Source organism: Cavia porcellus, unplaced genomic scaffold (assembly GCF_034190915.1).
Source record: "Cavia porcellus strain 051 isolate PalLab524CR breed Dunkin Hartley unplaced genomic scaffold, mCavPor4.1 scaffold_25, whole genome shotgun sequence".
Classification (NCBI taxonomy): domain Eukaryota; kingdom Metazoa; phylum Chordata; class Mammalia; order Rodentia; family Caviidae; genus Cavia; species Cavia porcellus.
Genome location: NW_026947508.1, coordinates 17,255,615 through 17,278,917, shown reverse-complemented (window position 1 = coordinate 17,278,917; position 23,303 = coordinate 17,255,615). Strand labels below are relative to the sequence as shown.

General features: G+C 51.5%; 1 protein-coding gene across 2 annotated transcripts; it reads left to right on the top strand.

The window, feature by feature from the left end:
- The first annotated feature begins 3,973 nt into the window (after positions 1-3,973).
- Lactbl1 (lactamase beta like 1) lies at positions 3,974-20,035 on the top strand. Of its 2 annotated transcripts, XM_063235727.1 has the most exons (8): positions 3,974-4,235; positions 4,781-4,895; positions 8,300-8,435; positions 10,708-10,817; positions 12,293-12,450; positions 13,305-13,543; positions 16,566-16,671; positions 17,813-20,035. In XM_063235727.1, exons 2-8 carry the CDS (start codon positions 4,884-4,886, stop codon positions 18,792-18,794), a joined length of 1,743 nt encoding a protein of 580 aa, XP_063091797.1. In that variant the 5' UTR covers positions 3,974-4,235; positions 4,781-4,883; the 3' UTR covers positions 18,795-20,035. The 2 variants fall into 2 exon arrangements, with proteins under 2 accessions (XP_063091797.1, XP_063091798.1); XM_063235728.1 differs by lacking the exons at positions 3,974-4,235; positions 4,781-4,895; positions 8,300-8,435; positions 10,708-10,817 and adding an exon at positions 10,846-11,458.
- The last annotated feature ends 3,268 nt before the right edge of the window (positions 20,036-23,303 follow it).

The following is a 23,303-nucleotide window of genomic DNA, read 5'->3' as shown; positions in this document are numbered from 1 at the left end:
TCTCTTGACGTCTTCCAGATAGCTGCAGATAACTTCAGGCATAGTAAAAATCAAACAGAACAGAATAAAATAGAAACAACAAGAGCAAAACAGCGTATGCAATAAAGGACTTCAAAACAAGCCAATAGTAAACCCAAAGTGGCTACCATATTTATATTTCTTGCTGTCTTTGAAATAGCTGCTCCTGCCATCAGATTTGACATAATCAAAACGAAAGTAAAATCCAACCGAACAATACAATGGAAACTATAGAGCTTCCAAAACAAGACCAGGGGAATCAACAGTGGCTGCAACTCTCAGAAGGAGACCCCCCCAAAGTCACACGTGTGTCGCTATCCTCTGAGCCTATGACCAGACCACTGGCCTTGGACCTGCAGTGTTAGTGAGACACAAAGCACCGCAGGCATCCAATTGCATTTCACCTCAATAGCTATCATCACAGCCTGTTTCTCCAGAGAGCCTGCGGGCCAACAGGGCCTGGGCTCTGGCTGTTCCAGTCCAGCGGCGGCCTGCGCGTGGCACTGGCTCTCAGACAGGGCTTGCTTCCTGGTGTGGACTTCCTATCTCTACCTCCAGTCCACAAATGGCGCTGACTCACAGGGAGAAGCTGGAGTCTGTCTGTTCCAGTCTGGCAGTGGCCTGCACATGGCCCAACCATGCAGTTTGGACTTTCAGCTTCCAAAACTGTGAGTTAAATAAACCTCTTTGCTTCTTAAGGAGTTTGTAGCTTGAAGTATTTTGTTACAGTAACAGAAAACAAACATATAGTGCTCCTTTAAAAAGGTGAGTCTGCCATCCTTTTGGTAAGCACTCCCGGCGTGGGCCAGGAAGAAAACCAGCGGCTTCTGTGAGCCTACCGCGGGCTGAGAATGAAATACCCCTCCTCCCCCCGTAGCTACGGGGAACAGAGGTCTTGGCATCTCTTGGGAGGATGACCATATGCAATATAGCAAATATGGGGGATTTCCTTCTATGTTCTGCTTAAAGGTAAAGGTTGTTTTCACTGTTTTGTTATGTTTCTTTTGCTCTATTCAGTACTCTTAATTGGTTTTATAATGTTCTGTTTTTGGTTTGATTTTGCTACACCTAATCAACTGGACAACTATTGTGAAGATAACGAGATATACAATAGTACCTATGACCAACATCCCAGTATCCTGCTGTGAAGTTCCATATTGATTTCAATGCATTGCCTTGATTGGCTTTGTTCTGTCTTGTTCTGTTATATTTTTACTACTTTCAAAATAAAATAAAATAAAATAAATTTTAAAAAACGAAAAAAGGAAAGGTGAGTCAGAGCATGTGTTCGTTTGCTCCGAACTCCTCCAAGGCTCCCTGTCACTAGGAGTGGACGGCCTGGTCCTGGTAGGAGGCTCTACAAGACCTCCTTGACCCACTGCTTCCCAGCCTCTACTACTGTGCCCCTTCCTTGGTCCGTTCCAGCCACCGGCCTTCCTGCCCTTTAACATGCTGGACCCTCTGCCCGGAACGCTCTCCCTCTTCCATCCACATAGCCACTTCCCTTTATTTCCTTCAGAGGATGCACCCCTCAGTGAGGCGCATCCCAGCCAACCCACGGACCGCACAGCCACGGGTTCGACTTAGCTTCCACGGCAGGTATCACTTGTGCACTATGCTGTCCTGCTGGAAGACAAGCTCTCTGAGGCCAGGGGTCTTGGTCTGTGTTGTTACCGAAGCACTTCAAGCAGTGCCCAGCCCTAAACAGCTGCTCAGCAAGTACGACATGACAGTGAGCATCTGTCACTACATCTGCTCGGCTGTCGTATCGTCCCTCAGACTCAGCTGTGAGACCTGGTGAGTGGCAGATGCTCAGTAAGTATTTATTGAATGACAAAGTGATCGAATGGATAAGTCAGTAAATTGGTCAAGGCCTGATAAGACTCTTCACATATCCTTCACTAAAAAAAGATTTTCCTTTTAAAAATTTTATTGTCGTGATAGCTTTCCAACTATATTCTTTTTTTGCAACAGTCCTGATGCCAAGGGTGGGGATAATGATCTTCCTGAGAGGAGAGGTCCCTCAGACCAAAGGTAATAACAGTAACCAACATTTGCTGGGCACTTGCTGTGTGGACACCAAATTTCCCTTTTGGTGTGTTCTGTCTTTAATCCAGGGTGGAAAGCCTGGAAGTCAGCCTGGAGGAAGAGCTGCCCTTAACTAAATGAAACCTAATGGAGACACAAGCCCCCGAGATTGTATATGTTGGCGTCTGCTACCACCTGGTGGCCACTCTGCTGTATGACAAGCTGTGGATTCAGGCCGGACTAATCTGTGGAGGGCCCGCGGCCAAGTCACAGGTGACAGCTGGAGCTGGCTGGAGAATCACTCCTGGAGCAGCTGCTGTGTGTCTCGAGGGCGAGGCTTGCAGGACCCTGGAGTGGATTAACTGACTCAGATATTTGGTCCTGCGTCTTCCCGCGGATTTCACTCCACTGAGTGTGTGCTTCTTTGGATATAAAATGGGGCAGAATGGACTCTGCTTTGGGGGATTAGTGTGCAGATCAAAGGACATAACCCAGAAAACGCCATGCCCCGGACCTGGCACAGTGTCAGTGTTCAGACTGCCCAGTCCGCTCTGAGCTGCAGGGAAGAACAACCAAGCACCCAGGTGCATGACAAGGAGCTGGGTGCCGGCCGTAACGGCTGTCACTGTCATTTCAGCCTCCCTGAGCCTGTTTGGCCAGCCACATAATGTGGGGTGAAGCCCCTCAGATTCTTGGCCACGGGGGCTACCGAGGGTGATCCTCCGCCCGACCTCATGCTGAACCCTGAGCACAGCAGGAGGAGATTTCAGTCTGAGTCCTGCCCAGCTGTGAGGTTGTATGGAGATGATGATGCCATCTACCAGCTGCAGAGAATCCGCGCGCCTCAAAGTGTGGTTCACAGACCAACATAGGGGTACCCTGGGAGCTCGTCAGAAACGTAGATTCTGAAGTCTTCCCTTGACTCATTGGCTTGGGATGAGCAGTTTAATGCAACCCCCAGGCGTGCCTCGGCACAAGTTGGAGGCGTGCTGGTCGGGGGCAGTGGTTCTCAACTTTGTGCACGCAGTAGAATCACGAAGGGTCTCCTACACCTGTCACGCCCAGGCTACCGCCCTGCACATCTCTGGGCACCCAGGTATGAGAGGTTGTAAAAAGGTCCTGGGTGCACACTGTAATGTCAGCTTTCTGGGAGACGGAGGAGGGAGGATTGCAACTTCAAGCTCGGTCTGGGCACTTTAGCGACTGTGCAACCTTGGGTCAAAATAAAAGTAATAAGAATGTAGCTCTTAAGAATCCCTTAAGAATAAGGGATGTAGCTCAGTGTGAAGGCCCTGGGTTCAATCCTAGTACCAGTGAAAGAAGGAGGAGGAGGAGGAAAAAGGAGAGAAAGAGGAGAAGGGACACTCCTAGGTAATTCCAGGGTGCTGTCATATCTGGTGCTGAGATGGCAAATATATTTTATTGTATGTGTTAACTGAAATCAATAGCGATGCAATTCCAGAGAAAGACCTAACATCTGCCCCAGGGCCAGGCGCAAATCTGGCGTAAAATGTGAGTCGAAACACAAAGCCCACCTTTGTGGAGCCCTTTACCAGGGGCCAGGCTCTGGGCTGCCTGCTTTACAAGCACCCTGCAGTTTAATCCTCAGGCCCATCCATATATTGTCACCATCCCCATTTTACAGATGGACAAGCAGAGATCATGACCCACCCGGGGTCCCAGGCAGTGACAGAACTGGGATCTGAAACCGAGTCATCTGAATATTTAACAACTAGGTCAGACTGTGTTCCCCGGAGCCTGGGATCCCCAAGGCTCCCTGAGGATGGGATAGGGTTGGGATGGGGTCCAGGAGGGCCTTTAGTTCAGGCCTTGATGGCCACTGTCTGTCCCCTCTCCTCCACACTGGGCTTGGCAGAGCCTCCTTCTGGAGAGAGCATTCCTGTGTCACCTGGCCTGGAGCAGCTGGGGTTGTGCAGTGTGCCCAGTGTGCCCTGACAGACCTGCCCTCGTTGCCCTGCTGCCAGGGACCCTGGAACTAATCCCCTGGGCACAGGAGATGCAGTGGGATTAGCGGTTGGGAAATTAGGCACCACATCTGCCGGCTTAGGCAAAGCCTGCGCCTCAGAGTCCGGGAAGCCTTGTCAGTGCTGCAGAGCACGGGGCTGCGGAGGCCCTGGTCAGCCGTGGCGGCCTGAGTCACTCGTTCTCCTGGAGCCCTGTGGAAGAGGGTAGGTCGTGGCCCAGAGCTCCAGGACTGGCAGGGTTGTTTCTGAGCAGGCTGGACGGGCAGAGCGGCTAGAATTAGGAGCTGTGGCAGGTAGAGAAGCCATTGTCCTGGTTTACCTGGGCCTGAGGGATTCCTGGAAGTGTAAGACTTGTAGCCCTGAAATCAGGACAGCCCGGCAAGCAGAGCTGGGTGGCAGGTGGATGGGGCTTCCAAGCTGCCGCTTCCTTTGCCATGGGGTGGGGTTATGTGAACTGAGAGACTGTGCCATTTATATTCTGGCCTGTGCATGCGTGTGTGTGTGTGTGTGTGTGTGTGTGTGTGTGTGTGTGTTACTGGAGTCTGAACCATGGCCTTTGCACTGGGCCACATCTCCAGGGATTTTAGATAGGGTCTGTGGCTAAGTTGCCAAGTTGCACAGGCTGGATTTGGACTTGGAATCCTCCTGCTTCAGCCTTCCAGAGGGCTGGGATTACCTGCATGCACTACCATGCCTGGCTCCCTCTCTGGGTTTTCTCGGAGCTCTCTGTCCCCTCTTTTCTTTCCCAGGCTTTTTGTCTGCACTTCTCTGACTCAACTTCTTGCCTATGAGAACTTCTTGAGTGTAGACCTGAATCTTCAAGGAGCTGGAATCTTCCATGCTTTGGAGAAAATGAAGACCCAGGTGAGGCATAGTATTATAGGGAACCGTACCAGCACTGCCCTAGGTCACCCTCCCACCCCGCAGAACTTGCTCCTGGGCCAGGGTCAGGCTGGTGTAAGCTCTCTGATTGCAAAGCAGAAGTCACACATCTGCCTTGCCAAACCTCCAGCCTCTGCCTGGAGCGCCCAACACCTCCCGACCTCCAGCGCAGTGACTCCTGGATCAGGGGCCCTGCTCCCGGAGCCCTGAGGCCTCTGCATTGTTCTGTTTGTGCCTGCGTCTGTCTGACTCTCTGAGAAATTATTACAATTCTAGCAGCAGTCAGCCAGGGCTAGCGGCTTTGTGGCGCTACCTCATTTGCCATCACCTAAAGTCTAGCAGATGTGGCATCATCATTGCTTCTGTTACGCAGTTGAAACCTCAAGCTATCGAGGGCAAAGTTAGGAAGGGCAGGGCCGGAACCAAGTCTTCCTCTGCTTGGCCCTGGCTCTGGTCCCCCTCCAGGGGGCGGCTGGCTCCCTGGGGGCAGGGGTGGCCCAGCACAGAGCAGGCGCTTAGGGACCATTTTCTGAGTGAATGAATGAATGAATGAATGCACAAATGACTGAAAAAAAAAGAGTTGCCGTCCCCAGTGGGTTAAGGCAAAGGACTCGAGGGTGATGGGGGGTGCTGCAGATCACAGGAGAGGAGCGGGGAGCTGTGGCAGGGTGAGCTTTGAAGGAGCCTGCATTTTCCAGCTGGGAGGAGGAGAGGAGCTCCAGTCAGCTTAGAGGCTAACTACAGGCGCCCCTGCTAGCCTCTGGACTAAATCCTGGGTTAGGAGACAGGCAGGCGCTGAGGCTGTGCCCAGCGGAGAACCATGGGCCAGAGGTGCAGAGTGCCGGTGGCGTGTGGCGGTAGGTGCCTGGTGCCCAGAACAGCTTGGGTCTCAGCTCCGCCTTTGCTGCTCACGGCCTCAGCGAATGTCCCTGAGTTTCCTGCTTCCGCTGTATTGGGCGAGGCTGCCCGGTCACAGCGAGGGTGCTGCAGTCAAGGGAGCTGAGCTGTGTGCTTCCCGGGCCCTCACTGGTGCTGCCGCATGGTCTCTGCTCCTGATTGAAAGGGGTGCGCTCCATACATAACTGACGGCGCTGGGGCCACCTTATGTCCTGTGTCACACGCAGGTGCAACTGAGGGATCGTTTACAAACAGCAGGAGCCACAAGTCCTGTGAGTGTTGCCAATGCAGACAGTCCCGAGACCCCCACAGTCAGGACAGAGACCAGCCGTCACCTCCCAGGCTCCCTTCTGCTCCTTCTGGTTTTTTGTTTGTCTTCCACGCCTCCTCCAGGACAGGGAATGGAATAAGCTTTACACTGAGCTACATTTGCAACCTTTTTATTTTGTATTTCGAGGCAGGCTTTGGTAAGTTGCTGATTGCTCAGGCTGGGTACACATTTTGATCCTCCTACCTCCTGCAAGGATTACAGATGGGCACCACTATGCCAGCTCCTTCTGCTCTTTTATAACCTCCTCCCTCAGTGCCCAGGCAACCACTGAGTTGTCTTCTGTCCCTCTAGTTTGGCCTTTTCCAGAATGTTGCATGGCTTGATGGAGCCTGGAGCCCTTTGAGTCGGCTTATTTCACTCAGCACCATGCATTAGAGACTCAGCTACGTTACTCCACGTGTCAGTATCCATGCCTTTAACTGCGGCACAGTATCCCATCCCGTGAGTGTACCACGCTTTGCTTACTCATTTACCAGCTGCAGGACATCTGGGTTGATTCCGGTTCTCGGAAAGTACGAATAAAGAATAGCTTCAGTGTGAACCCAAGTTCTAGAGCTGGAAGACACAGCTGAAAAGCAGTGGGAGCTCAAGATGCAAAAGTGAACTCTTGCCCAACAGCCCGATTCACTTCTTCAACAATTGATTTGAACCTAAGTCTCTCAGTTTGCAGAACGATGATGTGAAGTTCAAAAGCATTTCCTGAGAACCAGGAAAATAACAGCATGGAAAAGTGTCTCTCCTTTGGTAGACGCTTCGTGGGTGTTAGAGATTGTCAGATGCCTGCTGTGCAAAAACCACTGGGCCAAGTATTAGAGAAACACTGGAGGACGGGGAGGAACTCGCCCCTGCCCTGCTGGGCCAGCCAGGGAGCAGGCCTGCCACAGCACTCCAGCTTCCATGCGGCTGACATTTGAGAGGCTGGTTCCCTGGCTGGAAAGGTGCCTGGTGCCTAACGGGTGCTTGGGAAAGGACAGGGGCAGCGAGGGGTTCAGAAGAGGTCACACTGTGAGGCCCAGGGGTTAAGAGGGGGACAGAATGGATTCACTGCCACCTTGCACTGTGACCTTGAGCTAATCACTTAACCGCTCTGTGTCCACCTGGAGATGAGAAGGTTCAATCAGTGAGCCTTACAGCTCTGCCAAAGCTTTGCCTGAGGAGCTTGGAGAACGGGCTATGGATTCAAATCTCAGTTCTGCAAGTAGCTGTGTGATCTTGGGCAAGTCACTTAACTCCTCTGAGCCTCATCCACAACGCTAAGGGATGGGCAGCACCTTCCTCATCAGGGCGGGCACACGCCTCTCGGCTGGAGGGGACCTGTGTTTCCTGGCTCTAAGTTGGCTGTGCAGGAGGAGCCCACAGCTCTTTTGGGGGGCTGGGAGGCCACAGGCCCTTCATCTCAACACCTCGGCCCCTCCTCACCTGTCTTCCTCCCTCTGTGGGCTTCAGGATGGGCTCTCATCTCTGACCCCAGCTGCCTGCCCCCAACCTGCTCCCCAGACCTCACTCAGCCCAGCCTCCCCAACACCGCCAAACAGCCCCCCTCTCCTTACAGAGGTTTTCTCAGAGCAGAGCAGCGAGGGGATTGGGTGGTGGGACCAGCCACCCTCAGGCAGCGCCAGCCCCATCCTGGGAGCTTTCTGCAGGCCTGCAGGGTGCTTCCTTCCTACACGGAAGCTCACAGAATTGGAGGAGTGAGTGTGCCCTCCACATGAGTGCACTGTTCACCCAGGACAAAGCCAAAGCCAGAGCCTCGGGGGAGAGGGCAGGACAGGTGGCCCCATTTAGGGTGTGGGGGCAGTGGCCACGAGCAGCAGAGGGACTTGCACTCCCTTGCAGGCTTGTTCCAAGCGCCTTAGCAGGGGACATGGGTGAGCAGAGCTGGGGAGGGCTTCCTGGAGGAGGTGGCATTACAGCCAGTCTTAGGCTACACATTCTGCTAAGCTCAGGGAGAGGCGGGGGTGTGGCAGGCTGAGCTCGGAATGGGTGCACGTGCCAGGCAGAGCCACCAAAGGGGGTGGTGCATGCTTATCGGTGTGACATGTATCCAAAACTCTGGCCTCTCTGGTTATGAGAGCGAGACGTAGGAAGTGACAGAGGAGATCCCTTGCTCTCTCTGTGCGGAGCCCCAGTGGACCACGCGGTGTCCTTGATGTTCCAGGCTGGCCGGCAGCCCCGCCTGCCGAAAGCGATCAAGAGGTGGCTCTTCCCGGCCTCCAGTGGCCTCCTCTTCCTGCTGTCGGTGGTCATGACTGGCTGCTTCCTGTGGCAGTACCACCTCCCCAAGCTGCAGACCGGTGAGTACTGGGCCACCCGGCAGGTCCTCCCGGGCTCACTGCTGCCACGTGTACAATGCAAACCCTAATACACTGGGGTTCCTCAAGCTGCCCAGTCTGGGGGGAGCAAAACTCAGGGTCCTCCAACAGTGCAAACTGTTACCTCCCTCTTCTACTTTTGACCAGCATGCTCCAAAGACTCTCACAGGCTAAGAACCCCAGGGGATCTCTGCACGGTGACTTCCACTTTTTAGAGATTCTCCTTCCTAAGCAGCTCTAGGCCAGCGAGAAAGCCCTCTGTTACTATGGCAGCCTGGGACCCTCCAACCTGCTGGGGTCCTGGGTGGCCCAGAACCCAGGTCTCTGTTGCAGTGGGGGACAGTGCCTCTCTCCATTCCTGGGCCACCTGTGTTAACGAAGTCCCAAAGCTCAGTGAGTGCTCTGGGCTCTCAAAATTCCATAGAAATTTTTATGGACATGATTCTTTTTATTTTTTTGTCCCTTTCTCATCCATCTCTTTTCCAGGATAAATTCCTTTTTTGAGGGGCTCCCTAATTTCTCAAGTAAAAAGATCTCAAGTAGGCAGGGTCTGTGCCGCACGAATGTGCTCCTCAAACTGTCAAACTGTCAAGCCAGAGGGGACTGGTGCTACTACAAACACCTAAGAGTGGCAGAGCGTGGTGGTGCACGTATGTAACCCCTTCCCTCGGGAGGCTGAGGCTGGAGGATCACAAAACTGGGCTACATTCAAGTGCAAGGCCAGCCTGGACTGCATAGTGAGCTCATAGTGACACCTTGTCTGAAAAATAAAAATAAAAACAAAACCCCCACAACACATAAAAATGAATTACTAGGGAAATTTTTAAAAAGACATAAATATACAGAAGCCCAAATGTTGTTATTGGATTCCACCAATGTAAAATTACGCTGTCACACTGCTGCAAAAGTTTCTAAGACGATCCAGCCATAGTGGTGCATGCCTGTAATTGCAGTCTCTGTTTGAGCCTCGTCTGGGCAATTTAGCCAGTTGGTGAGACTTTTTCTCAAACAAACAAACAAACAAACAAACGGCCTGGGAATGCAGTTCAGTAAGAAGGTTCTGGATTCAATTCTCAGTGTTCAAAAACAAAAACAAAATATTCTCATGCCTTTTCTCCAACTTTGTACATAATTTGTCACAAAGAAATAAACAGTTTATGATCCGCAGAGGGCACAGACCCAGGTCCTGCCCTCCTGTGGGCGTCGCCCAGCGCGCTGTCTCCCCCATCGCCAAATCAAGCTTGTGTCTGAAGGGTCCAGGGTAGCTTCCTGCACACCTGTACAGTCCTACCTTCTCCCCAACTCACAGAGGCAAGTCCCAAACCTATGCCATTCACTCGTTGAGAGAAACGTCCTCAGGCAGTTTTCCCGTTTTATCTATTGCTAAGTGACAAGCCATCCTAAACCGACTGGCTGGTTATTTCTCATGACCCTGGGCTGGCTGGCAGTTCTGCTGGGCATCTAACCTGGGCTCTGTCCAGGGCATCGGGCAGGTCAGCCTGGACAGGGTCCTCGCTCCTAGTGTCTCCTTCTGGCAAAGCCCTCATCCCAGGCCTGTCCACAAGGTGGCAGTGTCCCTACGAAGCAAGTCCCTTAAGGCCTTGTGCTGTAAGTCGCACTGTCCAGCCTCACGCCATTCCCAAAGCGAACCGCGTGCCAGCCTGTGTTCCCAGACCCCTGACCCTCTCGCATCAGCCTCAGGAGAAGGCAGGGCCTGGGGGCTGCAGGGAGATAGCAGGCCTGAATCCTGCCCTGTCCCCTCCCCAGCTGCAGCTGCTCCCAGTGGTTCCAGGGCACCCACACCCTGGACAAAGCCAGAACACACGTAAGGCCCAGATGCCTGATGCCCATCTCTGGTGACAGAGTTGTCCTGGGTGTTCAAGGCCTGAAGCCAATGGGGCTCCTAGTCCACCCCAACAGACAAAATCAGCATGAGGAAGGAGAGGCCGATGGACAGATACCCTGAGCCTGCCCTAAAGAGCTGGAGCTGGGGCCACGGACCACACAGAGGGAGCGAGCTGGTGGAGCACAGGGCGTGGCCCCCAGCAGCAGGACCTGTGTCTCATGGGAGTCACCAAGGCCAGGCGGCAGTGGCACTGTGGCCTGGGCCTTCTCTGCCTGGCACCTTGGTGCTGTGGCCGGTTCCGTACCCTCTTGCTGGCTGGGAAGACCGTCTCTGAGGCATGACTCTGGCCTCCTCCTCCTCCAGGATGACCCCTCGGCTCCTATCCTGATCCCGCCATGCTCTCTCCAGGTTCCTTGGGACCAGAGGTGACCTCTGCGCCTGTGAGGATGTGTCCCCAGCACCCTGAACCTGTGCCTCTGGCTCACCCACTCCCTGTGTTGAAGGAGGCCCTGGAAAAGGTCAGCGATGACCCGGGAGGGGATGGGTGTGTATGGGAAGGCTGGGTGGTGGAGGGGAGCACTGTTTACCAGCAGTGACATCCATTCAGCCTACTCTGTGCTCAGCACCAGAGACATCAGGAAGAAGATACTGGCCTTTTAGAAACCTAGCCTGGGAACTAAGGGAACTGTCAAGACAACAAATGTTTCTAACCTAGGGATAAGGGAAGGTGAGAGGACTGTGGAGGCACTAAAGAACTGGCCTTTGGGTCTGGAGGTAACGGTATCTATGGTGAGATGTGAATAAATAGATACCCAGATGATACATGTGTGGGTTCAGGGAGCTTGGGGATGTAGGGTTGTGTTCCAGACAGTGGGAGCAGCATGTGCAAAGGCCCTGAGACAGCAGACTAAGTACATGGTACACACAATATGATGAAATACAGGCATGCACATGCATACTACAGCATAATGCTTACTGCCACAGGTGCACCTGCTCTGGGCCATCAGGCCCCACACACTTAGGTCCCTTACTTTAGGAGTCACAGAGACAAAGGAAACATGCTCAGAAGTACATGAACAGTAGCCTGGTGGGGAGGCTTGAAACTGGCATCAAATAGCTGCTGAAGAAAAGGGGGTGAAGACCAGTCCATGAGAGTGAGGTGAGCATGGGCCAGTGGGGAGATTCGTGGAGCTCCAGGGTGGAGGGGGAGCAGAGGGTGCTATGCGGCACAGGGGGCCATAGTTACTGAAACACAGAGTGACAGAAATCACCATAGCTGTCTTCTGCTGAGCACGTGGTGAGCACCAGCCCTGGACGGGGTGTCCAGCTGTCCTTAGGAAGGGGCCTGCTCTTGATTCCAGCAGCTATTAGCATGCGGGCAAGGCGTTTCATGTCGCAGAGACTCTGCTTTCTCATTCGTTAAATGGTGAGAGATTAGCACTGACTTCCTATGAGGATTAAGTAAAACAGTGAATGAAAATCACTTTGTGCCATGCCTGGCAAATTCTAAATATCCCCCCAAATTAGCTATTATCATCATCCTTATAATTCCTCACTGAAAATAACAAGGTATTTTTAAGGAATGTTCCACGAGGGGCCTATAGACAGTGGATTCTTCAACACAGGTGCTTGATTAAGTCTCAGGGAGGTTGTTCTAGGGCAGACAAGGGTTCGATTAAATCAGTGGTTTTAAACCTGCCCCCCCCCACTTTTTTTTAATTGAGGATGGGAGCCACAGCCTCATAGGTGCTGGACAAGACTCTACCACTGAACTACATCCTTAACTCCCCCTCTTTTTTTTTTTTTTTTTTTACTTTGCTAAGAAAATGTTTCCTCGAGCAAAAATCTTTTGGGGGAGCCCCTATGTATAACACAGCCTGCGGGGGGAGCTTTTCCAAGCCAAGCTGGGTCCCCCATGGGGCATGGCTGGGACCAGCTGGAGAGAGAGTGGCCCTGTACCCATACTCTGAGCCTTCTGGCCCTCTCCTCCCAGGTTCATGGGATCCTGCGCCAGGCCATGTCTGCCCCAGGCCTGGCTGCCATGTCTGCAGTTGTCATCCACAATGACACCGTGCTCTGGACCGGGAACTTTGGGAAGAAGAATGGCTCAGACCCCAATTCTGGGGCCCCCAATGAGTACACCATGTACCGGTCAGCTGGGTGATCTCCAGGGTCCTGCAGACGGTGTAGGGTGGGAGGGCAAGGGACCCAGGAGGCGGAGAGACCTAAGGGAGTCATGGTTGAGGCACCCAGGCTGCCCGCACCCATGACTAGGTCCTGGCAGGTCCACGGAAGAGGCTGAGGTCCAGAGGGGACCAGTGAGTGCCCGGGGTCACACAACAGGGGTCAGCGGGGTCCTCTCCTGGAAACCTTAGTCCCAAACCTGCCAAACTGCAAAGGGAGCCCTGTGCCACCCACCTCTTCACATGCCACCAAAACCCGTACCCAGCTCCTGGGCCCTCGCCCCAGGTCCCCGTGAGTTGACAGCAGTGTCTCAGATGGAAGCAGCTTGGGACACTGAGCTGCACCCCCAGAGTGCCCCCCCAAAGCTCACACTGCGAAGTCATTCTCAGGGATGCGGTGGGGATGACGGGGTCCAGGGGAGCTAACATTCACACTGCCCCGCTCCATGCCAGGCCGGGGCGCAGCCCAGCAAGCACTGTGCTCTTTTAGCTCCTTTCCTGCCCTGTGCAGCAGACAGGGGAGCTGCCTCAGGAAAGTCACACGGTCAGCGAGAGGCCGGAAAGATCAACCTAGGCTGGCCTTGGCATAGGTAGGGTGCTCAGGAGGGCCCATCCGTCCCGCTGGCCCTCTGCTTCCGGTAGGTCCTCAAGCATCCTCTGTCCAAAGGCAGCTGCTGACCTCCCGGGACACTTCCATCTGAGATGCTGACTAGGGCGGATTCAGTCTGCTAGCGCACTGGGGTGTGGGAGCTGGGGGTCCCGGGCAGGGCCTGGCTGTAGACCAACAGGTCGCCCTCTGCACTGTGCCCCCTCATGGCGCAGGATCGCCAGCCTCTCTAAGATCTTCCCGGTCCTCATGTTGTACCGGCTGTGGGAGGAGGGCACCGTGGCCTCCCTGGATGACCCCCTGGAGCGCTACGCCAGCACCTTCACCATCCACAACCCGCTGGGCACGGCCTCGGCCTTCCAGCACCAGGGCCTGGTAGATGGGCTAGACGAGGCGGGCCCGGCTCCCAGGCCCTCGCCTGTCACTCTCCGGAGGATGGCCAGCCAGCTCTCAGGTGAGTCTCCGGGCTCCCTGGCCTGACCTAAACTACATCAGGTGGGGACTGGGTCACAGGGTCCCAGCCAGCCAGCTCTGCGTCCTGCACTGGCCATGTTCCCACCCCGGGCTTGGGTAGTGGGCGGGGATAGAAAGTTCTCAAGAGGTGCAAGCTGAAGCGAAGCCAGGAGTTCACATCACAAGCAGGCAAATCAGTTTTCAGGTGAAAATCAAGTTGACAGGCCAGGATCTGCTTCTCAGGTCTACCGCAAGCCACCCAGCTCGTATCTGGAGGCAATTCTGCCAGGTGCAGCAGCCCTCAATATGCACGTAAAGGTCAGGTGCACATCCTCACGGCACCTGGGCACCAGGCAGAAACACAGGCGAAGGAGAGAACAGAACAGACAGCTCACAGCAGAGGCCCTGGAGGATATTTAAAAATATTACAGGATGCTCAGTCTCGTCCATAACAAAACTGATGCACAGTAATACTACACAGAGACTCCATGTTTCTTCCCTAAGAACTAGTTTGGCAAAGATAAAAATAGTGGGTGCACTGAGCTGGTGAGGGTGTGGGGAAACAGACCCTCTTCTCCATCACTGGTGGGGATGTAAAGGGATGAACTGCATGTGGGGGCAGCTGGCAAGTCACCACGATGGAAAGTGCAGGAATCAGAAGGGTAGCTTGGTGGTACAGCAGGTGCTTAGCATGCACAAGGCCCTGGGTTCACTCCCAGTACACGTGTGTGTAAATTACAGTAATTTGCTACTTGCTTGTAGTAACAAAAGAGAGAAACAACCTACATGCCCATCAGTGGGGAATAACTAAACTATGCCACAACTTTAGAAATACTATGCAGCCCTAAAAAGGTAAAAATAGTCTTTGTGTCTTGAGATGGAATAAAATAAAATACAGTATTTGTAGAAGAAAATCTCTTAAGAGCACACATTGAATACTACCACATAAATAGGGAACAAAAATGTTCACAGGCACATATGAAGTGTTTGTGTGAATATAGGTAGCATTTATCTACATGTATAATGTATGCATAATGTACAATTCTATACCACACATTAGGGAAGCAATTAGAGACTGAGACATCAGGTTGCCTCCAGGGAGGGGAAATGGAGAACTGGGAAGATGACTAAGAGGAAAATTTGTGGTGTCCTTCAAATTTTGGATCATGTCAATGAACCACTTATAACTTACATAATAATCCACTTATGGACCGGGGATTTAGCTCAGCAGCATAAGCACCTGCCCGTCCAGTGCTAGGTCGTGAGTTCAATTCCCGGGACCAAAATAAAATAAAATAAAAATCAGTTTATATGATGATCATAAAGGTGTGCCGACAAGCCTGAATGAAGGGGACAGGGTGGAGGGTGGGGTAGAGGGGTAAAAAAGGGTAGGGGGACAGGGTGGAGGGTAGAAAAGCAGGCTGGCGCTCGGACACAAAGCAGGGGACCGCAGCAGCTGGGCGGGAAGTCTAGGGAGGGACCCAGGCTGGAGGGGAGGGGTTGCTCTGGGTGCTTCAGGAGGGCCCCGTGTTGGCCTTTATGCCCCCCGTGTCACCACAGAGGGGGTTGCTGGCTTAGAGGAGCGGGAAGGGACACCTTGCTTCGTGGTGACTGACTCAGCAAAGGGGGAGAAGACAACACTGCGGTTAACGCCGTGTTGGGTTACTGAGCATAACCAGGTGAGGACCCAGTAAGCCTCCAGGTGCCGGTAGGGGCCCTTGTGACTCTAGGGCTCCCCCCAGGGGTACACAGTGGCTTCTTCACTCATACACAGGAGGGCACCGTGAGCTGTCAGTTTCACACCCTTCCAGGCTCCCCCCTGTCCCAAGGAGGCCAGCTGAGCAGGCTGCTGCCTGAAGAACCCCATTCTAGGCTGTCTTTCCTGAGGCCCCTCGCTCTACCCCAGCGCTTCCCCCCACTCCCGAAGTGTTTATGTCATTTCTTTGCTCAAAACTTCTGCAGTGGCTCCATCCCGTGCAAAGGGAGAGCTAAGTCCTTCCCAGGTGGGGTCTTATAGGGACCTTGTACCTGCACCCCAATATCTATGACCTCTGACCTCTATCTTTTTCTCTCTCCAGCCACACTGGCTGTTCCATTCTGCCCCTCAAATATGTCAACATCAACGCATGCCTGCCTCAGGGCCTTTGTATTTGCTGTTCTCGCTCCCTAACACATCCTTTCTTTACAGCTGTATGGCTCACATCTCCTTCAGATGTTACCCCATTAACGGTCACCTTCGGTGTGAAGGTGACCACTTTGTATAAAATAACAACTCTAGGGCCAGGGCTATAGCTCAGTGGCTGCCTGGCAAGTGCAAGGTCCTCAGTTTGATTCCCGGTACCAAAAAACAAAACAAAACAAAACAAAAGCCAAACCAAAACAAAAAAAAAACCCAACTCCTCTCATTGAAATATTTTTCTATGTAGCACAACTATTTGTTAGCTTGATGTTTGTCCTCTCCACTAGAATGTCAACACCACACCAGCAGAGACTTGGTTTTGTTCCCTGCTGAGTCCTCAACACCTAAAATAGTTCTTGGCATGGGTGGCAAAAATTTATTAATGAATGCAGGGATGGAACAGATCCCAATCCTGTGATTCTTTCAATACTTGTCACATCCAATCAACAGAAAACTCCAAGCAGAAGAGGAGCCAGTTCTACAAAACACATTTGATCACTGCCCTTAAAAAAGTTATGGAAATTGAACTTTTCATAGCTGATGACAGATTTTGTGTGTGTGTGGTTCTGGGGATCAAAGCTGGGACCTCTTGAATGCTAGGCAAATGCTGTAATACTGAGTGGCGCCCCAGCACCCCCACCCCAGTGCCTAACAATTATTTCTGGAGCAGTTAATACACAGCAGGCACCACACCAAGCATTTTATCTTGTCTGCTCCTCACATCAGCCTTACAACATAGGGACTGGTACCCTCATGGTATGGGTGAAGAACCAGGGCTCAGAGAGGCTTGGTGACTTCCCCAGTAAAACCCAGGCCCACTGGTCTGACCACTGCTGTTCCCCAGGGCTGCCCAGAAGGCTGCGCTCCACGTCGCTGCTCTGGCGGGGCAGCACCCAGGAGGCCCTGAGCCTGCTCAAGGATGACGTGCTGGTGGCCGATCCAGGAACCAGGTGAGGGCTGTGTCCTGATGTCTTATGCCTGTTAGGAACCTCTGCAGGAGACACAATCCCTGGGAAAGTGCTTCACCCTGGATGCTCAGAGCCAAGAGGGAAGACTAAGGCCTACGAGGAGAGGTGGGGAGACACAGCCAGGTGCAGGGGAGCCCAGAATCGAGTTCTGTTGGAATCTTGTGTGCTTCCAGCCAACAACCCCACATTTCCTAAGGACTACTCTGTCCAGAATGTGCGAGCCTTGCCATACAGCAGCAATCAAATCCGGCCAAAGTCCTTCCCCTGGAGTGTGCATTCTGATGAGGGGGAGAGTGAAACACTACACAGGATAAATAAAGATTCTGCTATGATAGAAATGAATGGGCATTGTTGATACCAGGTGGGGACAACTGGGTAATCAGAACAGAGAAGCCCAGCTCTGGGAGCAGTGGGGCTCTGGGGCTGGACAGAGGTCTGCTGGCACTGTCTTGCCAAGGTGACCCCTACGCTGGGCAATGCAGCTTTTCCCAATGTCCCTCTGCTTCCCCAAATGTTGGGTCTCAGGCCCCACTGGCCTTGAGGAGGGGCCCAGATGATGCAGACCGGTGATGCTCCCAGCTCTGCTCTGACTTGCCATGTGACCTCCTTGCGAACCTCACTGTCCAGGTGTGTGGCCTCGAGCCCAGAGCACATCGAATGATGTGCAGAACTACATCTATCCCTTGCCTTCCTGAGGCTCCGTTTTAGAGGCTCGGGACACACAACGGAAGAAGGGAGGATGAGACCCCTCCTTATATTTGCTTCTCTTGAGTTTCATGATGACCATCGCTCGTCGCCCTCAAACACTCTAAGACTTTAGTCTTTCCCGAGTGGAAAGGCCCAGTACCATTTGTCCTACCACCTTTCCATGTGCGTATCTGGTGCGATCCTGGGCAGCAGTCTGCTCCCCTCTGGACGCAGTCTTTCCAAGTGCAGGACACAAGGTTACATCCTAGAATTTCGGAAGTCTCTTCTAGTCTGGCCGTCTGGGGTGCAGGCTCCTTCCCAGCCCTACCCAGTCCTCCGAGGCTCCGGTGGCATTTCAGCAGCTTGAGCATGCAGCAGGGGCCCCGGAGATGGTCAGGAGCCGCCCCCCAGCAACCCCCGCTCTCCTTCCTTCCAGGTGCCATTACAGCACGCTGGCCTTCTCGCTGCTGGCGCACGTGCTGGCGGCCCACACCGTCCAGGGTGACTACCAGCGCTGGGTCTCGGAGAACGTGCTGGAGCCGCTGGGGATGGCGGACACGGGCTTCGACCTCACGCCGTCGGTGCGCGCCCGCCTGGCCGCGGGCTTCTACGGCAGCGGGCGGCCGGCGCCGCTCTACGACCTGGGCTGGTACCGGCCCTCGGGCCAGATGTACTCCACGCCCGCCGACCTGGCCAAGCTGGCCGTGGCGCTCCTGGGCGGCGGTGCCCCGCGGCTCCTGCGGCCCGACGCGGCCAAGACGCTGCTGGCGCCGCTGCTGGCCTGCCCGGCCGCCTACTTCGCCAACGAGACGGGCACGCCGTGGGAGTTCCACGCGCAGCGGGGCTACCGCGTGGTGCGCAAGGACGGGGACCTGGACGGCTACGCCGCCACCTTCTCGCTGGTGCCGCCGCTGCGCCTGGGCCTGGTGCTGCTCCTGGCCGGGCCGCGGCCGTCGGGGCGGGACCTGGTGGCCGACGCCTACGACGTGCTCGTGCCCGCCCTGGAGCGCGCGCTCCGCGAGGCCGAGCGCAGCCCCGCGCCGCCGCCCAGCGCGCGCCCCTTCGCGGGCTACTTCACCTTCTCCAACCGGACCTTCTACGAGGTGCGCGCCGGGCCGGCGGGCGAGCTGCTGCTGCGCCAGTTCGGGCCCCGCGTGGAGGCGCTGGTGCCGCCCGCCTTCCGCACGCTCGCCCTGCGCCACGTGCGCGGCCGCGTCTTCCAGCTGCACGTGGCCCGCCAGTTCCCGTGCGCGCTGCCGCTCGGCGACTCCTGGCTCTCGCTGGAGGCCCAGCACGGGCAGCTGGTCAACTTCTACCCCCTAGACCCTCGCGGGCTGTCCCCGGGCTTCGACGTGCCTGGCCTCAACACTTACCGGGTGCTGCGCCTGCAGCGCAAGCCCGTGTTTAAGGCTCAGTGACCCCAGGTGGGGGCTGCAGCCTGCGCTCCCCTCGGCCTGCAGGTTTCCAGCCGAGGTGTGGGGCCATGGCTGCAGAGACGCTGAGAGAGAACCGGAGCAATTGGCACAGTAGGGTAGGCAGTGATACTTAAGTGGACCACAGCCAGTCTGCAAACCGTGTCCGTGTTGGAGGAGGAGTTACGAACAGAAAACTTTAGGAAGCATTTAGAAATTTTACTTTTGTGTCTGTAGAACCTAAGACACAACGTGGGGTTATAGTTTGCCCCCCCCCCTTCTCTTCCTTGTGAGATTTTGAGACAAGGTTTGGCTACCTAGGCCGGGCAGGCCTCAAACACATGATCCTCCTGCTTCAGCGTCCTAAGTAGTGAGATTTTAGGCTTCCCCTTGCCTCTGCCCGGCTATGTTTTGTCTCTTAACAATCAGCCATATGGTTGTTAGAATTTACCTACAGTTTGTTTGCAGTGCTGGAGTTGGAACCTGGGGTCTCACGCACACCAGGCAAATCCTCTACCACCGAGCCACATCCCCAGCCCCAGTTGGATGATTTTGACAAATATTTATATCCATCGACACAATCAAGACACAGGAAATCCTCATCGCTCCCCGGAGATCCCCTCTACCCAGCCCGAGGCAACTTGGCTGATGCGCTTTTTGTCACTATAGATTAGTCTCGCCTGTTCTAGAATTTCACGTAAATAGAATCATACAGCGGGGTCTTTTGTCTCTCTCTCCTGTGGCTCAGCATGCTGTTTTTGAGGTTCATGTGTGTGTACATATCAATAGTTTGCTGCCCTTTATTCCATTGTTTAGGTATGCCACCATTGTGTAGCCTTTGCCTCGCTGATGGACATTTGGGTTGTTTCCAGATGGGGGCTATTGTGGGCGAGCGCTGTGGTGCGAGGCTTTTTGTGAACGCGTGCTTTCCTATCTCCTGGGTAAACCTCTAGGTGTGACTGCCATGCAATTTTCCAAAGTGCTTGTACCATTTTACACCCCCATGCAGCAGTAAGGCGGTCTTGTTGCCCCCATTTTGGGCTTGTATGTGATGTTAGTTTTTAAAATTTTAATTACATTGGTGGTTGCAAAGTCACATCTCGATCATTGTGGCTTTAGCTGAATTCTATGTATTAAATTCTGAAAACTTTAGTTTTTATATACAGGTGTGTGCTGCCACCCCCTGCTGAAAGCTCTTTATGTTCTCTGGATAGAAATCATTGTCAAATATATGTATTGTAAATATTTCCCCCCATTCTTCGGCTTGACTTTTTTATTATCTTAGTGGTGTCTTTTGTATAGGTGCTGTCGGTGCGAGCACATTAATGGTGTTTTTTGAAGAGCAGAGTTTTAACGTTTTGATGAACTTTATGCCTATTGAATCTAATACAAAACTCGAGCATATATTTTGTATATATATTTAAAAATTAATCTTTTTCATTTGAGACAATTATAGATTCTAATGCCAGGATAAGAACTAATTAGTGAGGGGCTGGGGATTTAGCTCAGCGGCATAAGCACCTACCTTGCAAGCAGGCAGTCATGAGTTCAATCCCTGGTACCGATAAAAAAGAAAAGACAAAAAAAAAAAAAAAAGAACTAATTAGTGCGCCTTTCACTCAGTTTCGTCCAATGGGAAGCTTGTAAAACTATCACAAGCAAGAGATTGATGTAAGATAGTCGAAGTTCAAAACATGTCCTGTAGCACAGGAATCTCTCTTTGCCCAGACCAGCTTGCCAGCCTCACCCTGTCCTTCGCCCATGACAATGGCCAGTCTGTTCCCTTTGTAGGATTTTGTCATTTCAAGAATATTGTATAAACAGTGTCAGACAGTATGTAAACTTTTAGGATTCCTTCCTCCTTTGTGCAATTTTGTGGGCGGGAGTTATTTCAAGTCCTTGCAAGTATTAAGAGTTTGTTTTTTTTTGTTGCAGAGTGGGGGTTCCATGGATACACCAGCCATAGATGTAGTACGATTTGTCTAACCATTCAAAGGACATCTGTGTGGTTTCCAGTTGGGAACTGTTTTCAGTAACAGTGCGCTGAAGCTTGTTTACAGGCCCTTGGGTGAAGTTTTTATTTGTGTGGGATAAGTGCCCGGGAGTGCAACCAGTGTGTCATATGGCAGTTACATGCTTAGTTTGTTAAGAAACTGGCCACCCTGTGTTTACCAGAGTGGCTGTACATTGTAGTTTCCAGTTAACAATATATGTGTGATCTAATATTTTCCATATAATTTGCCAATATTTGGTATTGTCACGATTTTTTTTTTTTTGAGATAGTACCATTAAATCCCTAAATTGCAAGGGCCTGGGCTCCCATCTGTGATCTTTCTGCCTCAGTCTCCTAGAGTGCTGGGATTACAAATATAGACAAACTACTTTCTAAATTTTAATAATTTTAATAGATGTGTAGTGATATTTAATGGTGGATTTAAATTTCATTTTCCCAGTAGCTAGTAACATTTAACATTTCCGTATTTTTTCACTTGTATGTGTATCCTCTTCAGTGAAATATCTCCTTATATCTTTTGCCTATTTTATAACGGGATTTAAAAAAAATAACGTTGAGTTTTAAATGTTCTTTACATATTCTAAATACTAGTCCCTTGTTGAATACACAGTGTGTAAATATTGCCTGGTCTATAGCTTGTTTTTTCATCCTTTGGGATCTTTTGCAGAGCAGCACATTAAAATTTCAACCAAGTCAGATTGTGGTAGACTGAATAATGGTCCCCAAAAGATGTGTCCTTCCTCATCTCTGGAACCTGTGGGTGTTACGTTGTGTGGCAGGAAAGGACTTCGCAGCTGTGATTGACTTAAAGATCACAAGATAAGAGGATTGTATTGGGTGACTGGGATGAGGCATAAATTCATCGCAAGTGTCCTTTTAAGAGAGAGGTGGAGGACGATTTAATGCTAAAGATAAGGCATTGCGATCGATCGGATCGCGATCACAGAGGCAGAGATTCGAGCGTCGCAACTATAAACCAAGGTCTAGAACAATCCATGAATTCTTTCGCGTAGCCACTAGAGGGAGTGGGGCCCTGCCCATGTTTGATTTGGGGCCAGTGATACTGATTTTAGACTTCTGGCCTCCAGAAGAACTGAGAGAATAAATTTCTATTGTTTAAAAACCCTTTTCTATGGGTGAGTTCTTATAATTTTTGCTTTTCAGGGAACTGGTTTGTTGCCAACTTTATGCCTGTAGTGTTGTTCATGGAGTCCCCTTATTGTCCTTTTGATATGAACACACCCTGAAGTGACACTGTTTCGTTTCTCATTCTGGTCATTTATATGTTTTCTCTCTTTTAAAAATATCTCTACTTTTTTCCTTTGTTAATCTTTGTTGTCTTGCTGGAAGTTTGTCAGTTTTATTGATTTTTTCATAGAACCAAAGTTTTACTTTGATTTTCTTTATTGTTCTTTTCGTTTCTGTGTCTTTAATATTTTTTTTTATAGATTTTTCCTGGACTCTTGATTGTTGAGGTTTTTCTTGTTTTCTGTTGTAAGAATATTCTGTGCTATCAATTTTCCTTTTACCACTGATTTAACAGTATCCTATCCATTTTCTTTCTTTCTTTTTTTTGTCTTTTTCATTTTTATTGGTACTGGGGATCGAACTCATGACTGCCTGCTTGCAAGGCAGGTGCTTATGCCGCTGAGCTAAACCCCTAGCCTTTATCCTATCCATTTTAATGTGTTGTATTTTAATGTTTATTATGATCAATGTATTAACTTATTCCTCAACTTCCTGTTTAACAACATAAATTTCTTAGAATTGTGTTGTTTAGTTCTCCAATGTTCAGAGATTTTCCTATTAATTTATGCTATTAGTTTCTAATTGGATCCCAATCTGGTCAGATAACATCTTTTGTATGATATCTTTTTCGTTTTTTTTTTCTTTCTTTTTTTGAGACAAGGTCTCGTTTTGTAGTTCAGGCTGGCCTTGAACTCATGATGTAGCCCCAGGCTGACCTTGAACTTGTGGTGATCCTTTCTGAGTGCTAGAATTACAAGTGTGTACTATTGTACCTGACACTTTGAATAATTTCAGTTCTTTTAAAATTTGTTGAGGTTTGGTACTGAGCATCTCTCTCTACCTCTGTTCTTAGTAACTCACGCTGGTAGTTTGAATTGGCCTTGCCAAGAGTATTCGTGCATAGAAAATGGCATTTTCTACACATCAGGGCTTGTTTATTTCTCTTGTTGATTGTCTAGATGCAAGGAAATGATGGATTGAATATTAATACAGATAAAATTCCAAGTACATCGTGCATATAACCATTATGTTATGAATATCACAAAAATCAAGGAAATAATCTTCTAATAACAATGTTTGAAAACAATTCCCCGAATCAGGAGAGGAGGCACCCCAGTCACTGAGGAACTAGTGAAGTTCCACTAGAGTCTTAATTTTATTTTGATTTTACCCCTTAACTTTGGTGAAAATGTCATCCAACACTTATGAACTGTGCTTGAAGAGTTGGTTTGAAACACTTCAGGGCCCACCCC